At 40.4% G+C, this 20,321-nt stretch overlaps 1 protein-coding gene across 1 annotated transcript in view; it reads left to right on the forward strand.

Annotated features, from left to right (window-relative positions):
* Positions 1–19,857, forward strand: part of LOC140267294 (kinesin-like protein KIF13B) — a 34,487-nt gene extending 14,630 nt beyond the window's left edge. Inside the window, exons 20-42 of the mRNA XM_072362524.1 lie at positions 39–201; positions 1,088–1,234; positions 1,510–1,659; positions 1,861–1,989; positions 2,271–2,444; positions 2,535–2,692; positions 2,911–3,043; positions 3,319–3,462; positions 3,575–3,604; positions 3,689–3,788; positions 4,241–4,367; positions 5,444–5,499; positions 5,600–5,718; positions 5,802–5,978; positions 9,054–9,146; positions 9,329–9,481; positions 9,808–9,885; positions 10,274–10,330; positions 11,895–11,988; positions 12,279–12,361; positions 16,014–16,079; positions 17,603–18,884; positions 18,969–19,857. Of these exons, the coding sequence (XP_072218625.1) occupies positions 39–201; positions 1,088–1,234; positions 1,510–1,659; positions 1,861–1,989; positions 2,271–2,444; positions 2,535–2,692; positions 2,911–3,043; positions 3,319–3,462; positions 3,575–3,604; positions 3,689–3,788; positions 4,241–4,367; positions 5,444–5,499; positions 5,600–5,718; positions 5,802–5,978; positions 9,054–9,146; positions 9,329–9,481; positions 9,808–9,885; positions 10,274–10,330; positions 11,895–11,988; positions 12,279–12,361; positions 16,014–16,079; positions 17,603–18,884; positions 18,969–19,213 (3,958 nt within the window). The 3' untranslated portion in view covers positions 19,214–19,857. The remainder of the gene's footprint in view (positions 1–38; positions 202–1,087; positions 1,235–1,509; positions 1,660–1,860; positions 1,990–2,270; positions 2,445–2,534; positions 2,693–2,910; positions 3,044–3,318; positions 3,463–3,574; positions 3,605–3,688; positions 3,789–4,240; positions 4,368–5,443; positions 5,500–5,599; positions 5,719–5,801; positions 5,979–9,053; positions 9,147–9,328; positions 9,482–9,807; positions 9,886–10,273; positions 10,331–11,894; positions 11,989–12,278; positions 12,362–16,013; positions 16,080–17,602; positions 18,885–18,968) is intronic.
* Positions 19,858–20,321: the final 464 nt, after the last annotated feature.

The following is a 20,321-nucleotide window of genomic DNA, read 5'->3' on the forward strand; positions in this document are numbered from 1 at the left end:
ATGCTTGTGTGTTTAGTTTTTTTTCTTTTCTGTTATAGAGAAGCGATGATGACCCGCAGCCTGCGGCGTCTGAGGGAGCAGATAGTTCGGGCCAAACTGCTGGCCCAGGAGGCTACCTTCATTGCTGAGGAGCTCAACAAGAGGACTGAGTATCTTGTAACTCTACAGATACCTGCTGCTAACCTGGATGCTAACAGGAAGGTAGGATGTGTGGAGTCTTTGAGTCTAAATAAGAAAAAAATGTCAAATTAGCTGTGTAACACTGCAGCTGTTGGAGGAGGCTCTATCGGAAACACCATCTAGGAAGCAGGAAGTGATGTGGAGACAGTAACACCTATGTTATAGAGAAACATATCAATAATCAGCTAAAGCCCGTCTCTAAAACAGCAGTTTTTGTTCAGCATTTCAGATTTAATCATGTGTAAAAACAGCTGTCTTTTCATCGATTCGCCTCCTGATGATATCCCAGACAGCAAAATCCAATCTAAACATTTAAATGCAATCAGACAGAAGTACATGTGTATATATGTTGTTTCCTGACATTGTATTATTAAAATTTACATTGAATAAACATTAGATTGGCAAACCATAACTTTATTAGAATTAATTTTAATAAGAAAAAAGGGATGGTGTGTTGACATTTCAATTTCATATTTAACCATAATACTTTGTTGATTCTATGTCTTTTCAATATTTTATCTATTAAAAGGTAGACCCTCCCAACTTTTTCAACTTTTTCACAAATTTTCATCACTGCAAATATTAGTAATATCATATAGTTATAGATTATTATATAGAATGTAATATTATATAGATTTCTTAGTAAGAAGTTGTTTGAATAACTGAGGAGATTTCCAGTTATCCTCTATTATGGGTCAGAGCTAAGTTTCAGTGTTTAAAGTTTAGGAGCGTTATGAGCTGATGTTATCCACCGGCTGTCTGTGTGGAATGACATGCAAAACTCTCAAGGGTAGCTCTAGTTAATAAAAAAGAATTAAAAAAACACCTTTAGTTCCTTTTCGGAATCTGATGTCAGGTAAGCGTATAAAAATGTGTTTTGTTTTGGTTTTTTTCCCCGTCACCATAGCGGGATGCAGTTCTGAGTGAGCCGGCCATCCAGGTTCGTCGTAAAAGTAAGGGGAACCAGATCTGGGCTCTGGAGAAGATGGAGAACAGGCTGGTGGACATGAGGGAGCTCTACCAAGAGTGGAAGGACTTTGATGAGGATAATCCTGTGAGTGAATACATAGCTAGTTATATCAGATGACATTCTGCAACTCTGAGTTATTCAGTATTTAATATTAGAGAAACAAAACATGTAAAGTAAGAGCAAAGTATGTAGACAGGAAACGTAAGCCAAAATTCCTGTTTTTACAATGTTTGAGATACCCTTAGAAACTACTTACAAAGGGAGCTGACGAGGAGCCTGTTGTCAGACCAGATTCATTCATCACTCACAACAATTCACAACACAGTTTTTTTTGTTTGTTATTTTTTACCTTCATCCAGGTGATGTGGTCCTATTTCAAACGTGCCGACCCCTTCTTTGACGAGCAGGAGAACCACAGTCTGATTGGCGTGGCCAACATTTTCTTGGCCTGCCTGTTCTATGACGTCAAACTGACATATGCAGTGCCCATCATCAACCAGAAAGGAGAGGTGGGAGTCCAGTAGGAGATTCAGTTTTTTATGTAGTACAGTTCTGTTATTTGTATCAGTCCCTATGGTCTGTGTCTGAGGCATGTAGCACATTGTAGGCCCAAACAAGGAGACCAAAAACGGACACAAAAGACTTTTTCATTTGTCAAGTGACCAGAAACACAACTCCAGATTAAAGCTGTGCCTGTGTGTGTTTGTCAGGTTGCAGGTCGGTTGCATGTGGGGGTGTGGCGAGGTACAGAGAGCTCTGAAGATGAAAGTGCCGAACAGCCTGGCACTCAGCTGAGCAACACAGAAGGAGATCCTCAGGAGCGCAATCTGGACTGTGTGGTGAGAGGATGAAAATATTGTCTCCTTTATTTATTCATTGATTTATTTAGTTGGTTAGTTAATCAGTCATTCATGTATTAATGGAAGTGAGCCAAATCCAAGAAGACATTCAGTAAAACATCTAATAATTAATTGCTAAACTCTCTCTCTCTTGGACATTTGTATCATGATTTTGTAGGCAGTAGCTTTTTAGCTAAAGGTGCCATAAATGGTTCCAAACTAATAATGGTTCAGGTAGAAAGTATAGTTGTTGTATCGCTGTCTGTTTATCTGTCGCCCAGATAAAAATCCTCCAGGCCACTGGTCTTCCTCGCCACCTCTCCAACTTCGTCTTCTGTCAGTATCACTTCTGGGGGCAGGAGATGCCTGTGTTCACTGCTCCAGAGGTGGCGTCATCCAGTTCATCATCTGCCTCCAGAGACCCTCAGTGCACTGTGGTCTTTGACAGTGCCAAGGTAAAGACTTAAAGAAAAACCGAAACAAACAAGAGACAGTTGTCACTGAAAAAACCCAGATATTTTCATCCTCTGTTCCTTTCTCCTAAGGAGTTGTCTGTTCCCCTATCAGAGGACTTTGTGGAGTTTCTGGCAGAGGGGGCAGTAGCTATTGAAGTTTACGGCCACAAACAGGCCAACCATCGCAGGAACCTGGCGTTGTGGGACCTGGGAGTGATTCAAGCGAAGACCAGATCTCTCAGAGAGAGGTTTGGTTACAGAAACACTCATTTTCAAATCTTACAGTTTTATATGTAGCTGTTTATTAGTTCGCTGTTTTTCTCTGAGCTAGATGTGTAAATGTGGCATTATTTTGATCCAGTGTATAGATGTACTACATGCTTACAAAAAAATGACAAAATGTGATCATGCAGGTGTGTTGAACATAATTTTTACTGCTGTGCCCTGATGATTCGGCCTTTTGCAGGTGGAGTGAAGTGACCCGGCGGCTGGAGCTGTGGGTGCAGCTGATGGAGCTGAATGAGGCGGGAGAATTCACTGCTGTAGAAGTTATTCCTGCTAATGATGTCCGCACTGGAGGAATCTTCCAGCTCAGACAGGTATCTTGACTTTTAAAACCTTTTTTGTATATTTGAACATCTTAATTCCCAATAGGGACAAATTTAATAGGGTCACAATAAATTCTGAGTTTTGCTCCTTTGAGTCCTAATAACCAGAATTTAATTATAAGACGGGCCCAGCTTGTTCTGCATTGAACTGTATGTCATTCCTTTATTGAGTGTTAATATAAGTAAAAAAGGGAATTAGACTCTGCCTTACTGTGACTGCCTGTCAGTAACTGTTACTGTTCTCTGATATGAATCTATACCTGCAGGGTCAGTCTCGTAGGGTTCGGGTGGCATTACGTTCAGTCCCAGACTCGGGCACCATGCCCCTCATCACAGCCTCTATCCTGTCTGTGTCCATTGGGGATGTGAAAGTTCAGCAAATGCGTCACTCCAAAAATTACACCCAACTGGTGAGGGCTCCTTTTCTTCACAGTCCCTGCTGCTGATTAGAAATATTACTTGGCAATATTTCTAATCAAATGTCTGACTTGGGAAAAAAATGTTCTCTCAATTTCAATTTAGGATAGTGGTGAAGAAATGGACAGCTATCAAGTAAGTCAATTTTAACTAAATTAGCAGAATATGTAACTTGAACAGAGGGAAAACCTGAACATGACTGTGTATCCCTGTGTGTAGGAGGTGGACCTGGAGAGGATGAGGGAACAATGGTTGGTCACACTCACTCAGAGGCAGGAGTATCTGGACCAGCAGCTACAGAAGATAGTCTCCAAACCAGGTAGAGCTGCAAACACACACAGCCTAAGAAAGTCTATCTCAGAACACAAGTCTAATAGGGGAAGAAAAATGATGAATAGCTGCAGCATCAGCAAAGCTCTGCCACAAAAGATCAACTGTGACTTCATTTTTACGCCTGACTCCTTTTCATTAAAAAATGTATGTGTAGGTGTATAATTTTTTGCAGCACAAGGACTGTATTTTTTATTTTTATTTAGCTGTCACTGACTGTCAGTGATTTGAAAGTCAGCTTTAATATAAAGTCACAATAAAGCAGATTCAGTAGTGCAGCCATGTAGATAAATGGCATTAGAAGTATTAGATTTTCTCTTTAATATCTGCATACTCCATTTGTAACATTGTATTTTCTAACAGGTAAAGGTTTTTATTGTAACTGTTTTTTACTTGATTGTGTGTGTTTGTTTGTTTTTTTGTTTGTGTGTGTGCATGAAGACAAGTCAGAGGATGATGTTGAAAGAGAATCCCAGCTGCTGGAGTGTCGTTTGACCCTCACAGAAGAACGGAATGCTGTCCTGGTCCCGTCAGCAGGAAGTGGCATCCCTGGTGCACCGGTGGAGAGGTGTGTTCGTGTGTATGTTTTTTGACCTCATTAAGACAGCTTTTGGTAAAATCACTGACCTTACAGAGACCAGTAGTCCATATGTGAACCGACTTGTGGTTCTAATGAGGCAGAATGTAATTTCTGACATCCTGCTTCAGGTTAAGGATCTTTATTACACTTAGAAATGTAAAAACATTTATCTGTAAGCTGTAGTTATCAGTTATCTTGCAGATGAAATATTAACATTATGGTTCCTCATATGTAGCATACCTTAGCAAACCTGTATCCACTGCACTGTGTCAGCAGTGAAGGATGGTCCGGCTTCTCCACCTAAACATTCTATTCTTGTGGTGTAGAAGACTTTGGCTGGCTTGTAGTTTAAACCAATCACAATTGTCCTGGGCGGGGCTTACAGTACCCCTGTAAAATGACGCTTAAGAGGAACATGTTGTGGTGAAATGGGTGTGTAAACATGCAAACTTATCACCACCGATGTAGTAAACATAGCATTTGTAGCTCTTTACAACCATTTATATAAAGAACCAGACAGGTCAGATCTTTGTCAGAACTTTACATTTTCAGCAAGCCAGTTTCACCTTAGAGTGGCCAAAATGAGCAGCCGGTCGACAGGCTTATCCCATCCCACATTAGTCAACATCTAGAGAGTCAAACTATCAAACAGATGGTATTATAGGTGGCTATAAATTAAACTTCATAAAAGTAGTATGTAAAGAAAGACCTTGTATCTTTTGGTTATGCACTTTTCCTTACAGAGCACTCAGTCAGTTGAGGATTCAAAGAATAAAACAAAATTGCAGAATCTGAGATTAATTATCACACCACAAGTCCCTGTTACACTGAACAGGATCTAAAAGCTTAGATAATTTAGTCAAAAACTGTGACCAAACATTTTTCACTCTTTCTGCTCAGAAGTGGCAGTTATTAAGATAAAATGTTAATCACTCACTAATAAAACATATCCATGTAAGTGTTAATAATCTAGTCTTTTTTGCAAGTAATTACTGTCTTATTAGAAACGTTGACGGAACCATCAAAGCCTCTGTTTCATGGAGTTTAATCAGAGATTTCCACAGAGTTCCTGTCTCTGGAATGGAAACACACATTCCTGTCCTGTTCCTGGATCTCAGTGGTATGTTGTCCTCACTGTTTTTTGCTGTTGAAAATTAGCAAAATGATCCATTCTGAAGGCACTCATCTTCTGTCATTTTCTGTCTTTCTCCTCCCTCCAGCCGATGATTTCCAGGCCAGTCTGTCAGCTCCACTGGCTGGAGGACTCGATGCACTACTCAGTGGGGAAGATGACGATGACTTCTTTGAACTTCATATTGTTAAGAACTACAGTCCAGAGGTACGTAGACATTGGCTTGTCTTGTGCAACCCCTTCGATTTCAAAGCTGCAAATCCTAACTGTCCATCCTGATTTTGATCCAGGTGAAGGTGGAGGCCTCCTGGGACTCGACAGTTCACGAGTGTCCCCAGCTGAGTCGGGTGGCGTCCGCTGACCAGAGGGTCTACCTAACAGTCCGTGCTGTGGTGCAGCTGAGCCACCCAGCCCACATGCAGCTGGTCCTCAGGAAACGCATCTGTGTAAATGTCGCAGGGAGGCAGGTGGGTGGCCATGGGGCATGATGGCAAACTGACATAGTCACATATTTTATTGGCACATTTCCACCAGGGTTGGGCGATATATCTCCAACTTAACCTCCCAAAAACTGAACTGCTTGTCTTTCCAGCCAATCCAACCATACAACACAGCATCTGCATCCAAACTGAATCCCTATCTCTTGCTCCATCAAAGGTTGCTAGAAACTTGGGTGTCATGATTGATGACCAACTAACCTTCAAAGATCACGTTACCTCAGTTGCTCGTTCGTGCCGCTTTGCATTGCTAAACATAAGAAAGATCAGACCATACCTAACCCAACATATCACCCAACTCCTGGTGCAGGCCATGGTCATCTCCCGCCTTGACTACTGCAATGCTCTCCTAACTGGTCTCCCAGCCTGTGCTGTGAAACCTCTGCAGATGGTCCAGAACGCGGCGGCGCGTCTGGTCTTCGATCAGCCTAAAAGAACACACGTCACCCCTCTGTTCATTGAACTGGCTACCCTTAGCCGCCCGCATCAAATTCAAGTCTCTGATGTTAGCCTACAAAGTGCTTAATGGAACGGTTCCCATCTACTTGAATGCTCTTGCAAAGGCTTATGTCACAACTCGGTCCCTCCGTTGGTCCCAGGATTGTCATCTAGCAGTGCCTACACCACGCCTAAGACAATCCAAACTCTTTTCATGTGTCGTCCCACGATGGTGGAATGACCTACCGAGCGCTACCAGAACAGGGGCGTCCCTGTCTATCTTCAAGAAGCTCTTGAAAACCCAGCTCTTCAGAGAGCATCTCCTATCCCAGCACTTACCTTGCACTTACCTACCCCCTCTATCTCTGCACTTTATCTTTCTGCACTTCTTTCTATGCCTGCACCCTATCTCTACTCTGTCACCTCTGACATAGTCAGACAAGTGGGTTCCTTTTATGTAGTTTATTGTTAGCTTTATATAGCTTGTTAAATCTTCATTTTTATGTCGCTTTGGATAAAAGCGTCTGCTAAATACATAAACACATAAACACAAACACATATACTGACTTTTTTTTATATATATGCTGGTATTTTTTTCTTTTCAAACAGTTTATGAAATTAGGGAATGATATTTAGACCAATATCATCTGGAGAGCTGCCAGTGTGTATTTTTTCTGGCTGCGCACCCTCACCTTTCCCTGTTTGTCAGTAACATGCTGAGCTGCCCTTAATTGTAACTTTTCCTCTTTGTTATAAACTTGAAGGCTTTATTTACAAAAAAATAAATAAATATGTAACCAGCCTTGTATAAATGATTTATTAGACAAAATGTGTCTCAATACTTAAGTCTTAAGACCAATGAAGCTGCAGCTTTTTGTTAACACAGAATACCCCAAACTAACCCAAATTGTTGACTCACATATTTAGATTTTTTTCAAGCCTAAATAGTGAAATCTACACAGCAGAGCTCCGTTAAGAGTTTCAGTTCTGCCTTAAATCCCTCTTTGTCTCTCTCACACATGCATGTTACATCAACGTTCCCTTTTTAATACACCCACAGCTGACAGAAACACAATCAACAAGAAGAATACTTGTTGGCTTACCTCAGCCAGATTTGCAGGAGGAGCAATTGACGTGAATGTGAGTGAGAGGGTATAAAATGAAGGCCTTGTGTTGCTTCTGATGTCAATATAATGAGAGAAAATCTTGAGTATTGGCAAAAGGTTGATGGTAAAGTACTGAGGAAAACATGAGAGGGTTTTAATTTGTTTGGTCTTTGCAACATTTATGTCATTTAATTTAATCTAAAATATAGTGCTTGTGACTTAAATTGTGCATGTGGCATCGAGTTAAAACTGAACTTAAAGCCGATTTCTAAAAAAAATGTTTTTGTACTTATATATATATATATATATATATACAGGGTATTCGTAGTGTATTTAAAAAGTCTTAAAACGTCTAAAATACAATAATTTGCATTTAAGGCCTTAAAATGTCTAAAATTATCTTAAAATTTCATAAAATGTCTTAAATACGATTTTGAAAGGTCTTAAAAATGTATTAACATTACTTTTATTTAAAACAAATGCATAAACTTCAGACTTGCTTTTAATTATTTAATTTTTTGAGGACGCTATAACATAACAACAAAACTGAATTAAAGTACCTGTGCACCCCGGTCAGAATTTATCGAGCACAACTAGTTAGTGTGTTGTGCGTGCGCCCCGGTGTGTTGGCGTACGACATCTTTTTTTCTGTTATTGCTCCGTTGCGGTGTTTTAATGAAGCGGGGGATCACCGGCGGCACGGCGCACCCAGCATGTGTTCACACCCAGGCAGGTGTCTCTCGTCCGTGTGCGCTGTTACCGACACACGTAAACTTCGATCTGACTACATATATTCTCTGTCATAGTGACAAGCTGCTGTTGCATATAAGCGACGTCCCGTGTCCCGTTAACGATGTTTTTTCCTCTGGAATCCGCTCCGGAAACGAGAGCAATCTAACGCTACATGCAATGACACACGCATGAAATTGTTGAGAAACCCTAACGTCATGATGTTAGTACACAATTTAAATCACATTACTGTGCACCAAGTCACCTAATGTTACTGTAATTACTGTATTTTCATGTCTCCATTAATATGGCCCTTCACAATCCAATTCTTCTTCATCCCTTTGTTTACATTGAAGTGTTGCAATTCAAAAATGGGGGAGGGGGCTCAGTAGTAGTTAACAGTAGAACAAATATTAGTTCACAATAGAGAGGCTTATGGTGTTTTTAGTTAGGTTAAGCATTTTGTATTCCAATGTGAAAGAGCTGTAAAAAAAAATCCTATCTAAGTAATTCCAGGCCTGGAGTTTCCTTCATGCCTTTTGTACTTTTTTGCCAGTATGGTTGTGAAATGGGTCTTAAATTGTATTCATTATGGTCTTTTAAAAATTCTTCAATTTGACTTGTTGAAACCTGCATATATATTATATATCACCATTCACCTGGAAATATTGGGATATGAATGTTGGTTCTTATCGCCCAGCCCTGATTTACACACACAACTTACACACACAAGCTGCTTTGAGAATATGTTGCCACTTGTTGTCGTCGGCAGGGTTTTGCTCAGAGCCTGCTAAAGAGAATGTCTCAGCGCAGCACCATCCCCGGCTGTGGAGTCACATTTGAAATAGTTTCAAACATCCCAGGTGTAAGTATCAACTGCAGCAATACTTTTTCAAATAGAAACCACACTTCAGCACTAGTATACATTGCCAGTACAAAATGTTATGCTGAGTATTTTGCTAAGTAGCATGATGATGTAGTTAAATGGCATCCCAGCATGGTTAATGGAGGTCCTGGCCTTTACATTTTACACTCCTGTTCCCACAGGACATCCACGGCCCAGAGGATAGGGAGATGCTGGCCAGGTTGGCTGCCAGCGCCGAGGAGGACCAGTCAGCCGACAGAGAGGCAGCCATAGAGAAATACCTTCGCAGTGTTCTGGCTGTGGAGAACATCCTCACTCTGGACAGACTCAGACAGGTCAGGGAATATAACTCATGAATATCAGAAATGATGAGGGTTGAGTTTGAAGACTGAATGTGAATATTCTTACATTAAGATTACAATGAATCTGTTAGCTCTTTCAGAATTCTCCTTGTTTTACTGTGGCCCTAACATATAGATGTGGGTTCACCTTGAGCTAGAATGAGGACATGCTTTTCTTCATTCACGAAAGAGGTGCATTTTAAATCAAACAAATCAAACAGAGATTTATTAAAACACACAACCCTTGTCTTTGTGTGTGTGTGTGTTCGTGCATGTGCGTGCATGTGCGTGCGTGTGTGTGCGTGCGTGTGTGTGTGCAGGAGGTGACTGTAAGAGAACAGCTTGCAGTCAAGGGGAAAGCTGCCAGACGCTGCCTGAGCTCCCCAAACATCAACCAGGTAAGAGACTCAGGTGTGAATTTAGCACTGAAGACCTGCTTTCCACATTAAAAGGTTTTTTTCTTTCTTCAGCTGGTATAGGCAATCAGTCGCATTAATGCTGGCTGATCCTTTGCACCGAGCTGTCCAGGTTTAGGCTTTTGTAGTGATATGATGATCAGGTGTTGCTGGTCTAGTTGAGGTTCTGCTTTGTAATAAATAACTGGGGGTGATTAAAAGTTTCAAGGAGTAACTGACCTGTGGCTTGTTTTTTTTTTTTTTTTTTTTTTTTTCAGGGGCTCAAGTATTATTTCATGATGTGTTTCATTCCTTTGTTTTTAACCAGTCTCCCTGCTGTTAACCTGTCTTACTAATATCTAACCACCCATCACTGTAACCCTTTAACCAGCTGTCAGCCAGCAGTCTGGATCTCTACTACTCCTCTCTTAAGCTCAGTGACTTCAAGGTTAGTTACAAATGCTCTCATTTATAACAACAGATATTTTATACACTCCTGTTTTTCAGTAGATTGAACTGTTTGTACCATTTTGCTTCACAAACTACAAATTAGAACTAACTAACTAAATTTTGATTTGTGCCTTGACTTGGTAATGTGGGGTTGTCTAGCTGATGTAAGTAAATGCACAGAAATAGCATTCTGTCACGTCTTAGTTTTGTTATGTTTTAAGTTTCTGGTTAGTCTTTAGTTTTAGTTTCTCTTGCCCTGCCATCAGCTTCACTCACTTCACCTGTGCTTTTCCCCTCAGCTGCACTCCATCACCATTCACCCCATATAAACAGTTATTGGAGACTCACGAACATTAAAAGAAGCATTAAAAGACTGAATATAAAAAAATAAAAAGGTTAATGAAAGATTTTGAAGCAAGGATTCCTACAGATGTATATTAGATTATTACTAAATAGTAACAGTAATTAATGGAACAATATTTTCTAAAGCAGAGTTGTGAGGTAGATCAGCTGAGTTAAAAAAAAAAACTATTTCTCTGATGGTAATTTTATTTTTATTTTATATTTTGCACTTTAAAAAGAAGTGAAATACAGTGGATTTTATCTTTTATTAAGATTATTGTTTTAATCCAATAGACATGTGCAGACAAGCTCACAGTTTATGTAGATGATTATATCATCTGCATATGCAACTAATTTCTTTCCCAGTTCTCCTTGTTGCTGTTTCTCTGTCCCTGACTCTCCTCTGTAAGAATTTCCTTATGTCCATGACCACGATGACGGCAGTCCATCAATGTGTAGTGGTTCATATAGCCTACTACGCTTCGATTGGCAAATTGTGTGGGCTACTATCCGCTGATAAATATGACGTGCGGGTCACAGTATCTTGCCTTCCAACTCTGATTTTGGGCGCTACTCGTGACACACAGTCCATTCGCTGAACATGCACAGACACACCCAATGCCTGTGAATACAACCTCTTCACTTTACTCTTTGGTAGACCTATGCAGCATTGGCTAAAGTAGGTTACGTGGTTGAAATAGTAAAAATTGTGCCTATGTTATTCTTCCTTGGCACATCAGTCGTAGCGTAGTCTGAAGGATGTATATGGGAATATTTACAGGGGCACAACGCATGTTTACAGGGGAATGTGCCCCGGTAAAAAGTGTCTGGTGACGTGCCTGATATCACCTGAACATGTTATGAGTGTAAAATTATGAATAACTGTCAGATCACAGTATACCTTAAATGCCTTTATGGTAGTGAATAAATGGTTGAAAAAAATTAGCTTCAACTTTAATTAAATAGTTTCAATAGCTTAACGCTAATGGCGAAACCTGATGGATCAATGGTTGAATAGAATAGAATAGAATAGAAATAGAATAGAATAGAAAAATACTTTATTCATCCCCCAGTGGGGGAAATTCAGATTCAAATCAGCTGCTGTAAAGGGGAGCAGTGTTAGCAGCTCTTCGTGTTCACAAGTCGAGGCTGCTAAAGGTCACAAATGATTGAAATGCTCCTTTAAGCCTCATGTGTGTCATCCCCTTCTGTGTGTGCAGGGCTGGGAGAGTTATCAGGACCTTTCTGTGGTACCTTCGCCATCCAGACGCTCACTGGCCAGCTCTGTGTCCCAGAACCTGAACTCAGAGACAGGTACATCAGATAAAACCTTTATCTTCTAAAATAATTCTTCTCTGTCATTTCCACTGCTGTCTCTCTATCATCAGCTGTGTGTTTGTTTTTTTGCCGGTGGCCAACTACATCTTTCCTTTAGCTCTGGTTCTCATTTTGGCTCTTGTTTTTCAATTTCCCCTTCTTCCTTCCTCAAAAACCTTATCTTTTGTTTTTTTATTCCCACCCTCCACTTCTCTTTTTCTGCTTCTGCAACTTCTCCTTCCCTTTACGGGTGGATTCAGGTTTTGCTGCGTCTTATCTCCCCCCAGTAAAGGCTGTACCCAAGCTTCTGAAGTCGCTGCTTCCTGGTGGGAAAGAAGATAGCAGAGACCAGCCAGCTGCCCAACAGCAGGTACACTCATTGAGGCAGTTCACCGTACACTGGATTTAAGTTTGTTTCCTACTTGCTGTTATATCAGGAAATTCAAGTACACATGCATCACTGCAATGTGAATCTAAATATCTCCTCTACTAATCTGCAGCTAGTCCCATTTCCTCTGTCACCATGGAAATGGGGCTTATGTAGATGAAAATACAATTAGTAACAAATAGATAAGAAATAAATGCCTCAGTGCCCAAGATGACTGGTTTACAGGAATAAATAAACGAGGAACATGAAAGTGCACCTGTGTTTCAACCTCTTAACATGTTTTTAAGATCATAGAAGGAGCTCTTTTCAAGGAGACCATGTTGTGATTAACAAAGATTTCATGTTGTCAGAAACATTTAAAGAACAAAGCAATTGGGTTTTAATATACCACCAAATTTAACAGACAGATTGAGGTCCAAACTGTGATCTTTGAATCACAAACTTGGTTTCTATTGCTAGTTTTGATATTCATGTTTGACAATACATGAAAATGAAAAGAAAAAGGAATAAAAAATAAATAAATCCCAAAGCAGTTTTTGCTTTGTGTTATTTGGTAAAGTAATACAGAGCTGGGATCTCTTGAATCATGATTATCAATTGGGCTCAGTATTCAGTATGCACAACAGCCAATCAGAGTGAGCAAAATGTATTAATTCCATCACTGCTTTATATGTACCCGACAGCAGATTGTTGGCTTCTTGTACAAAGATCATGAGTAGAAGTAAATGGACATCTTATACCAAAAAGAAACCTTATACCAATGCACATGAAAGTTTAGAAACTCGCTTGAGTTGCACTACATGACTGTTAGGGGAAATGGAAACAATTTTTCAAATTGCAAAGATTTAAGTCATCAGCAAATATGGTCTGAGCTAGTTAACAAAATCACAGGACTGAACGGCACCTTCGCACATATATTATAATGTCCCAAATATCCCCAGAGATTAAAATAATTCCTGAAGAAAATTTCTCTCCATTTTCCTCTGGTGGATGTCCACCACAGTGTTTGTTTCCAGTACTTCTTCTATTGTGTTACATCTACAAGGAATGTAGCCTATACCGCCACCGACTGGTGACACTATGCAGTCTATAGCATTTGTTTTGTGTAACTTTTCAAAAAATCCCTTCAGATTGACTTCATAGTCAAAAGTCAAATTCACGACACGATCAGCGGACTGTTCACCCCTGCGCTGAAATAATGATTAAACGTATATGTCCTCGTTAAGAGCCATTGCTCCTAATGAACTCGGGTAAATGGAAGGCCAGTCTGCATGTTTGCTGAATCAAAACCAAGTTATTATAGTAGCTTTGTTAAGAACATAATTATCAGCATGCAGAGCACAAACAATGCAGGAGCCTCTCGTGATTGATGTAGTTTTTGTGATCACAGCAGAACTTCTACATACAAACAGCCCCCTCAGAGACAGGAGCACACTGTGCGTGTAGCAGGGTTAATTAGGAGCAGGTGAACCCTGCCGTCCTGACATGTCTCTTCCCACTCCTTCGCCACCTCCTCTCCCACTGATCTCCAATCATGTGTCATTGAGACCCAGGGGTCTGCAGCTTTTGCATGGCAGCCAAACACTACAGCTTTTGATTTGACTGATGAGCACATTGAAGTGTGAAGGGAAGCTAATTAGGGAAACCACGTGTCGGGGTGTTGGATTGGAGTGGAAACCCATCAGGCCTCAGCGGCTCTTTGTTTGAGGCCATCGCTCTAATTAGAGCTCTTTGCTCCTTTCTGCCACAGATGTTTAAGGTCAACACAAAAACAAAAGCCTAAAGATAGCAAATCATGGCTGCCTGGTAAGGTGTCATTTGAAACAGTGAGGGATTGAAGTTAAAGTTAAAAATTTATTTCACAAAGTTCTAACATTTCAGGAGACAGAAATAAACTCCAGGTTATATTTTACGTGAAGCAGGACAGTGCTGTGCCATTTAAAAACATCATGACTGCTGTTAACTGTCGGTTCCTGCACACAGCACAGGTTCATGCCAGACTCTGTGTGGACGCTGTATTTTTCATCAGCCATTTTCAAACATGACGTGCAACATTAATTGCATCGTCATTCTGGTAAAGCAACATGCTTTAGTCATTCAGGCTTTGGTCACTTTTACATCAATGTTCCTCAGCCCAGTGTTTTGCATTTGAAAGTATTTCTATGAATGGTCAGACAGTGAGCAGAAACTTCAGCTGCAGCACAAACATATTAAAGGAGTTTTCTCTTGTTCATTTGACCCAGGTGCTATGAAAAACATCTTGCTGCTATATCAGCTAATTATTTTCTGAAAAATTACAGAGGAGGAAGGTCCTTTGGCCAGTACTTTTATTTATTTATTTAATCAAGCGACCTGTCAGATTTCTCGTAACAGCTGAATCACCTCTGCTGTGTGCAGCCTTCTATTAATGTGACTGCAGCAGAATTGTGTAGTGTTGAAACTAACGTGTATGATACCAGGCCACATCTGGTTGGATTGCCATTTTAAAATGTTCTGTTCAATACAGTTCAGTCTTTTGCAACAGCTCACAATATGCTGACCCTGGGCTCTTTAAACTCATTTAAACGTGGCAACAAATTACTTTCTTTTACCTTTAGATTAATTAATGCAGGTCATGTCTGAGCAGGGCTTTAGTGCCGTCAAACAGGAAAACAAAAATGACGTAGCTGACTCAGTAATTCAATCCTTAATACAGTCCATTTTATTTGATTATTTTTTTCAGATTGTGTGTATCTGTTAGTATTAAGATGATCAGAGAGTAGACGGCCATTCTTGTGCACCTGACTGGTTGTGTTAACTTGCAGGTTTACTGTCCTGATGCAGAAAGGGATAGGATAGATGTGTTTGACCTGCTTTCTGATGTAAAACCTTTTGACGACGTAGGTTGTGTCAACATTGTCTGAATCAAACTGCTTAATTTTGATGTTCTATCACATGATGCATGAGTCAGCCAGTCACCCTGATTCATATCCCTCACCTGTCCTCATTTATCAAACATCATATTAGGATTAAACACCTTAAGATATGAAATTATGTTTTTTCTTTTTAAGCTGTTATCCTTGTAAAAACATAAAGCAAGTCAGACATTTTTTTTCAACTGACAAATCATAAAGCATGGTAAAGGTTGGTTAAAAAGCTAAATGAATTTCGGTGTAGTTATAATTAAGTGCAATTATCCTTCTTGTTTCAGCTGTTTACCCTGATTATTTATCTGAGTGATCTGATGAACAAATGTTTAAATTGCACTTTGAGCATCTTATATGAACACCTTTCAAGAATAAATTGGCTATCGATTCCTTTTTTATCATTTAATACAGTAAACTGATTGCGCACGTGATTTTTTTAGACTCATCTGACCAAGTTGTCAGATGGTCAAACTTGTTATATGATTGTCGGTATTTGTGTTCTTTGTCCTCCACATGCTCTGCTTCTGTTACTGTCATGCCTTACAACTCCTCATTCAGTGTGCAATAAACAGGTTTGCAATGATATTTAATCACCAGGTTTGAGATGGGCTGAAATGACACCAATCAACTTGAAAACCTCAGTGCTGATTACCAGCTTCAAGAAGTTTCCATATGTATGTGAAATGACATTGCCTTATAAAATCTTTCATGTTCCTTCACTGTTGCAGAATTTGCCGCGCATCATGGTGCAATCAGCCAGTGTTGACGAGGGAATAGGCAAACGTCAGCAGCCGGTAAGTTCTCGGCCCTAAACCTAAAACCCTAACTTAAATTATCTGCATCTGCTCAAGAGCAGCCTTCTTTCATCTGCTGAAATTTAGCAAAACTCGAAACAACCTGTTCCAAAGCAATGCTGAAAAACAGGTATTTCATCACATTTAGGCTGGACTGCTGTGATGTCATTTTAGGTGGGAGTCCAAACAATTCCTTAAAAACATTTGACTTGATCCAAAATGCTGCAATCAGAGTACTGAGTACAGAGTTTCTGCCAAGAGAGGTTACATTCCCCCTATCTTAGCCTTTCTACACGGACTTCCTGTTACATTTAGAGTATAATTTAAAAACCTTCTTATCACAAAGAAAGCCCTTAAGAGCCAAGCTCTGTCTTATCTGAAAGATCTCATCATTCCATATCACCAGAACTCTTTGCTCTGAGCGCTGGCCTCCTTGTTATTTCCAGAATTTCCAGGACCAGAATGGGAGGCAGAGCCTTTAGTTTTCAGGCTGTGGAACCAGCTTCCAGTTTGGGTATAGGACACGGACATCCTCTCTGTTTGAAGATTAAGCTTAAAACACACCTTTTTGGAAGATCTTTTCTCTCTTTTTGTCTCGTATACTTTTTATGGTTTTATCAAGTCCTTTTGCGTTTCACTGCTATTTGTGAACACTTTTTATTTGTTTTGTACTCATAGTTTTGCACTTTGTGTGGCGCCCCTGCTTGAAAAGTTCTATATAGATAAGCCTGAGTTGACTTGAACACCAGGAATGAGGGACATTCTTTGGATTCTTCTTGATCTGAAGTAATAAGATAAAACATAATTGTCAGCTTGAGATTTTTCCATTTTCTGTGAAATCGACCCTCTTGTGTAAACCATTGTATAGTAGTTTTATATAAAAATTGACACGCACTGTTTGCCACATGTTAATTGGTTTAGAAAAGTGTAAAGATCTGCTTTCAGTCCTGAACATCAGCTTGATCTGATTCAATCCATTCCTCTGTACAAAGCAGCTTCAGCTCTGGGATATATCACATGAATTGCTCGCCTCAGGTCCTTTCAAATTTCTGTTGGCAACTTGTTGTCTTGTGGCATGACCCGCTTTATTTTGGGAGAAATGAAGCTGTCCACAAGAATTCAGCGGTAGTGTTCTGTGTTTTACTGTTGTTCTATCAATGGTGGTGAGCAGCAAAACAGGCCCATACCATGACACTACCACCACTATATATCAGAATGGATGAGGTTTTATGCTGGATTTTGCTTTCACTTAAGATAAAGCTTCAAATTTTTTCAAGTTTTTTTTTTTTTGTCTTGATTTTAAGGTATTAGGTGCCACAGCGAATACACAAAGCAGATAAATAAGTAGCATGCTGCCTCTCCAGTACTAAAGAGAAAACAAATAAAAATGCGGGGAAGTAATTAGCGTACAAATGGACGCAGAGGACCTTTGTGTATGTTGGAACCAGTAACTGCTATTTCACAAGTTCCCCCAAACAGCTTGTTCTGGGCACTAACGCCATTGTTCCCATGGTTTCCCTTAGGTTCCCATTGAAGAAATGATTCCTGCCGATGTCCAAACTGAGAACCCCAGATCCGTCCCCCTCCCACCGCCAATCATCCCAGAGACTGAGGACTTCACCCCCAGTGGTTACATGTCGACCAGCATATCTACAATGACACTTTCAGACGTCTACACGCTGAGCTGGGACCTGCCTCCTTCATCCAGCAGCAGGACCGGTGGATTTGAGGAGGCGCCAGAAGAAAAGGAAGAGGAAAATAAAGTGACAAAGGAGCTCTCGCCGGAGCAATCTGAGCCTCAGAGTTCACTGGCGGGTTTGAACGAGAAGGCAGGTGAGAGGATAGACCAGCACCTGTCCAAACCAAGTGATTCTTTGTCAGATTCATTTCAGAGTCAACAAGGGTCAAATCAGTCTCCATCAGTCCAGCTGAAGGACGTTGAGGAGCCTGACCCAGGTACAGTAACAAAGATGGAAAAGCAAACTAAACAAAATAAAGACTTAACAACTAACCACATTGGATCAGAACAACTGGACAATTCAGATACACACTTTGATTCAGTGACAGAACACGAAAATGAAACCAAACATGTAGAATTACTGCAAACACAACCACTGACTGAAGATCTTAATACAAAGAAAGAAAGTCGGCTCTCACCTCACAATGAAACAGAACCATCTGACCAAGAAGTTAACAGCAAGCAGGAGTCAGTTGTTCCAAAGCAGCCCAAACAGGACCAGGCAGGTTCTGACAGTACTCTGGATCTGGCTCCAAACCTGATCCCAGCTTTGCCTGAAGCTTCATCTCCTGCTTCAGAACCAAACAGAGACTCTGATCTTCAAGCTTCAACCAACAAATCAGCTTCTGACCCTCGCACTTCCCCCTCAGCTACAGAAGAAGTCCAGCAGTTGTCACCCCTCGATTCTTCCAAAGCAGCTGCTGATGCTGCTCCTCAACTGTCAATGGCTCAGCCTGCAGGCAACCCCTTCAAGATCCAGAAAGTGAAGTCTTATGACCTCAAATTCTTTCAGCAGATTGTGGTTGAGGACGGCGGTAAGCCTGCACAGGTGGACCGGGCCAGCAGTCTCGGGACAGGACTTAACCTTGCAGTGCCATCAGAGAACCTGGAAATTATCTCCGATTCGGAGGAAGGAGATGAAGCTGCTTCCGCCGTTCTTCCGGATTGGTTGAAAGAAGGGGAGTTTGTGACTGTGGGGACGAATAAGAGCGGCACAGTGCGGTATGTTGGGCCCACAGATTTTGCAAAGGGTACTTGGGTTGGAGTTGAACTGGAGGTACCGGCAGGTGAGCTTATCGTTACATTTGCACTCATTTCACCTCATTCTTGCTCCAGATTATTATCCTTAATCTTTCTTGGTCTGTTTCCAGGAAAGAACGACGGCTCAGTGGGCGGGAAGCACTACTTCCATTGTAACCCTGGTTACGGGGTGCTGGTAAAGCCTGACAGGGTAACCCGCGGCGGTGCTAAACGCCGTCGCCAGCAGCAGAAGTGCAGAAGTGCCAACCTGTCTGGGTCCAGTCCAAACCTGGCAGCCCTCACTGCTCTGGCGAAAGGAGAGGCGGGAGCAGGTGGTCGCAGCAGAGGAGAGAACCGCAAGTCGTGGAACACCTGAGACGTGTGTTAAACTGCTCATCATGTACTCACAGGAGTGTATTTGGCAGATTTACTACAGGTTGCTCTGTTAGTTTCGATGAGTCTCTGTGAACGGGCACGGTCTTCGATTTGCTGAAACAGGAGAAACTACAGAGAAGTGTTGATTGTTTAATCAAAGAATGTGAATGTTTTTTTAGATACAACAAGCATTTCTCAGTTTCGTATTTTAAGCTTATTTATTCTGGTTTAAAATGCATTTAAAGCCTGAAAATAAGAACATTCTTTATGTCACACACTTGGCAATTTAGTTTGACCACACAGTCAAATACATCAGGGTTGGTTTACTTATTCCAGTACTGAAGCAACACTTTTATTTGCTTAAATTTATTTTGTTTTAAAGTTACAATCTGTGGACTAAATTCTTTTCTTAGTACTGTGTGATTGGATGCTGTTATTTTATTCTTGTGCCTTGAAGTGACAATGACTACTGCTCAGCACATGTGCCTTAATGATGCAACACCTAATTCTATCATGTTGGTCAAGTCTTCACAAGGGGCTTGTTTGGGTCACTTGAATATGTATTTTGTTTTATTTTTTAAATCTGTTAAACTTGCACAAATTCTCAAACAATCCAACATTGTAAATCAGTCTCTGCTTGGGAAATCTGTGTATAAATGCTGATTTGGACATGGCTTTATGTGATATTTTCTTTTTGGCAGATGTCCAAAAGGTATTTCATACATATGTGCATTTGAACTGATCATTTTGACTGTCCGAATGATTATTTATTTGAATATAAAGACATGATATTGATGTTAAGTAAATGTCTGCTTTCATCAGCTTGAGTGATGAGCGTGTTTGGAAATAATGAATGAAACCAGATAAACTGTCATTGATATAGCTTTATTCTTTTATACATTATATCATACTAAAATAAACACAAGTTAAAAAAAATGAACAAAGAAACTGTACAAAAAAATGTATATATACTACATCTTAATTACAGAACAGTCTACTGTCCAAAAAAGGCACTAAATTCTGAAATGGGCAATACAGTAATTTTGAACATAACTAGGTTTGTGAGCGATACAACAGCATTAAGTCCTCTTTTTCTGAGCTATACTGAG

The sequence above is a fragment of the Leuresthes tenuis genome, unplaced genomic scaffold (assembly GCF_036924035.1).
Source record: "Leuresthes tenuis unplaced genomic scaffold, fLeuTen1.0.hap1 SCAF_13, whole genome shotgun sequence".
Lineage (NCBI taxonomy): Eukaryota > Metazoa > Chordata > Actinopteri > Atheriniformes > Atherinopsidae > Leuresthes > Leuresthes tenuis.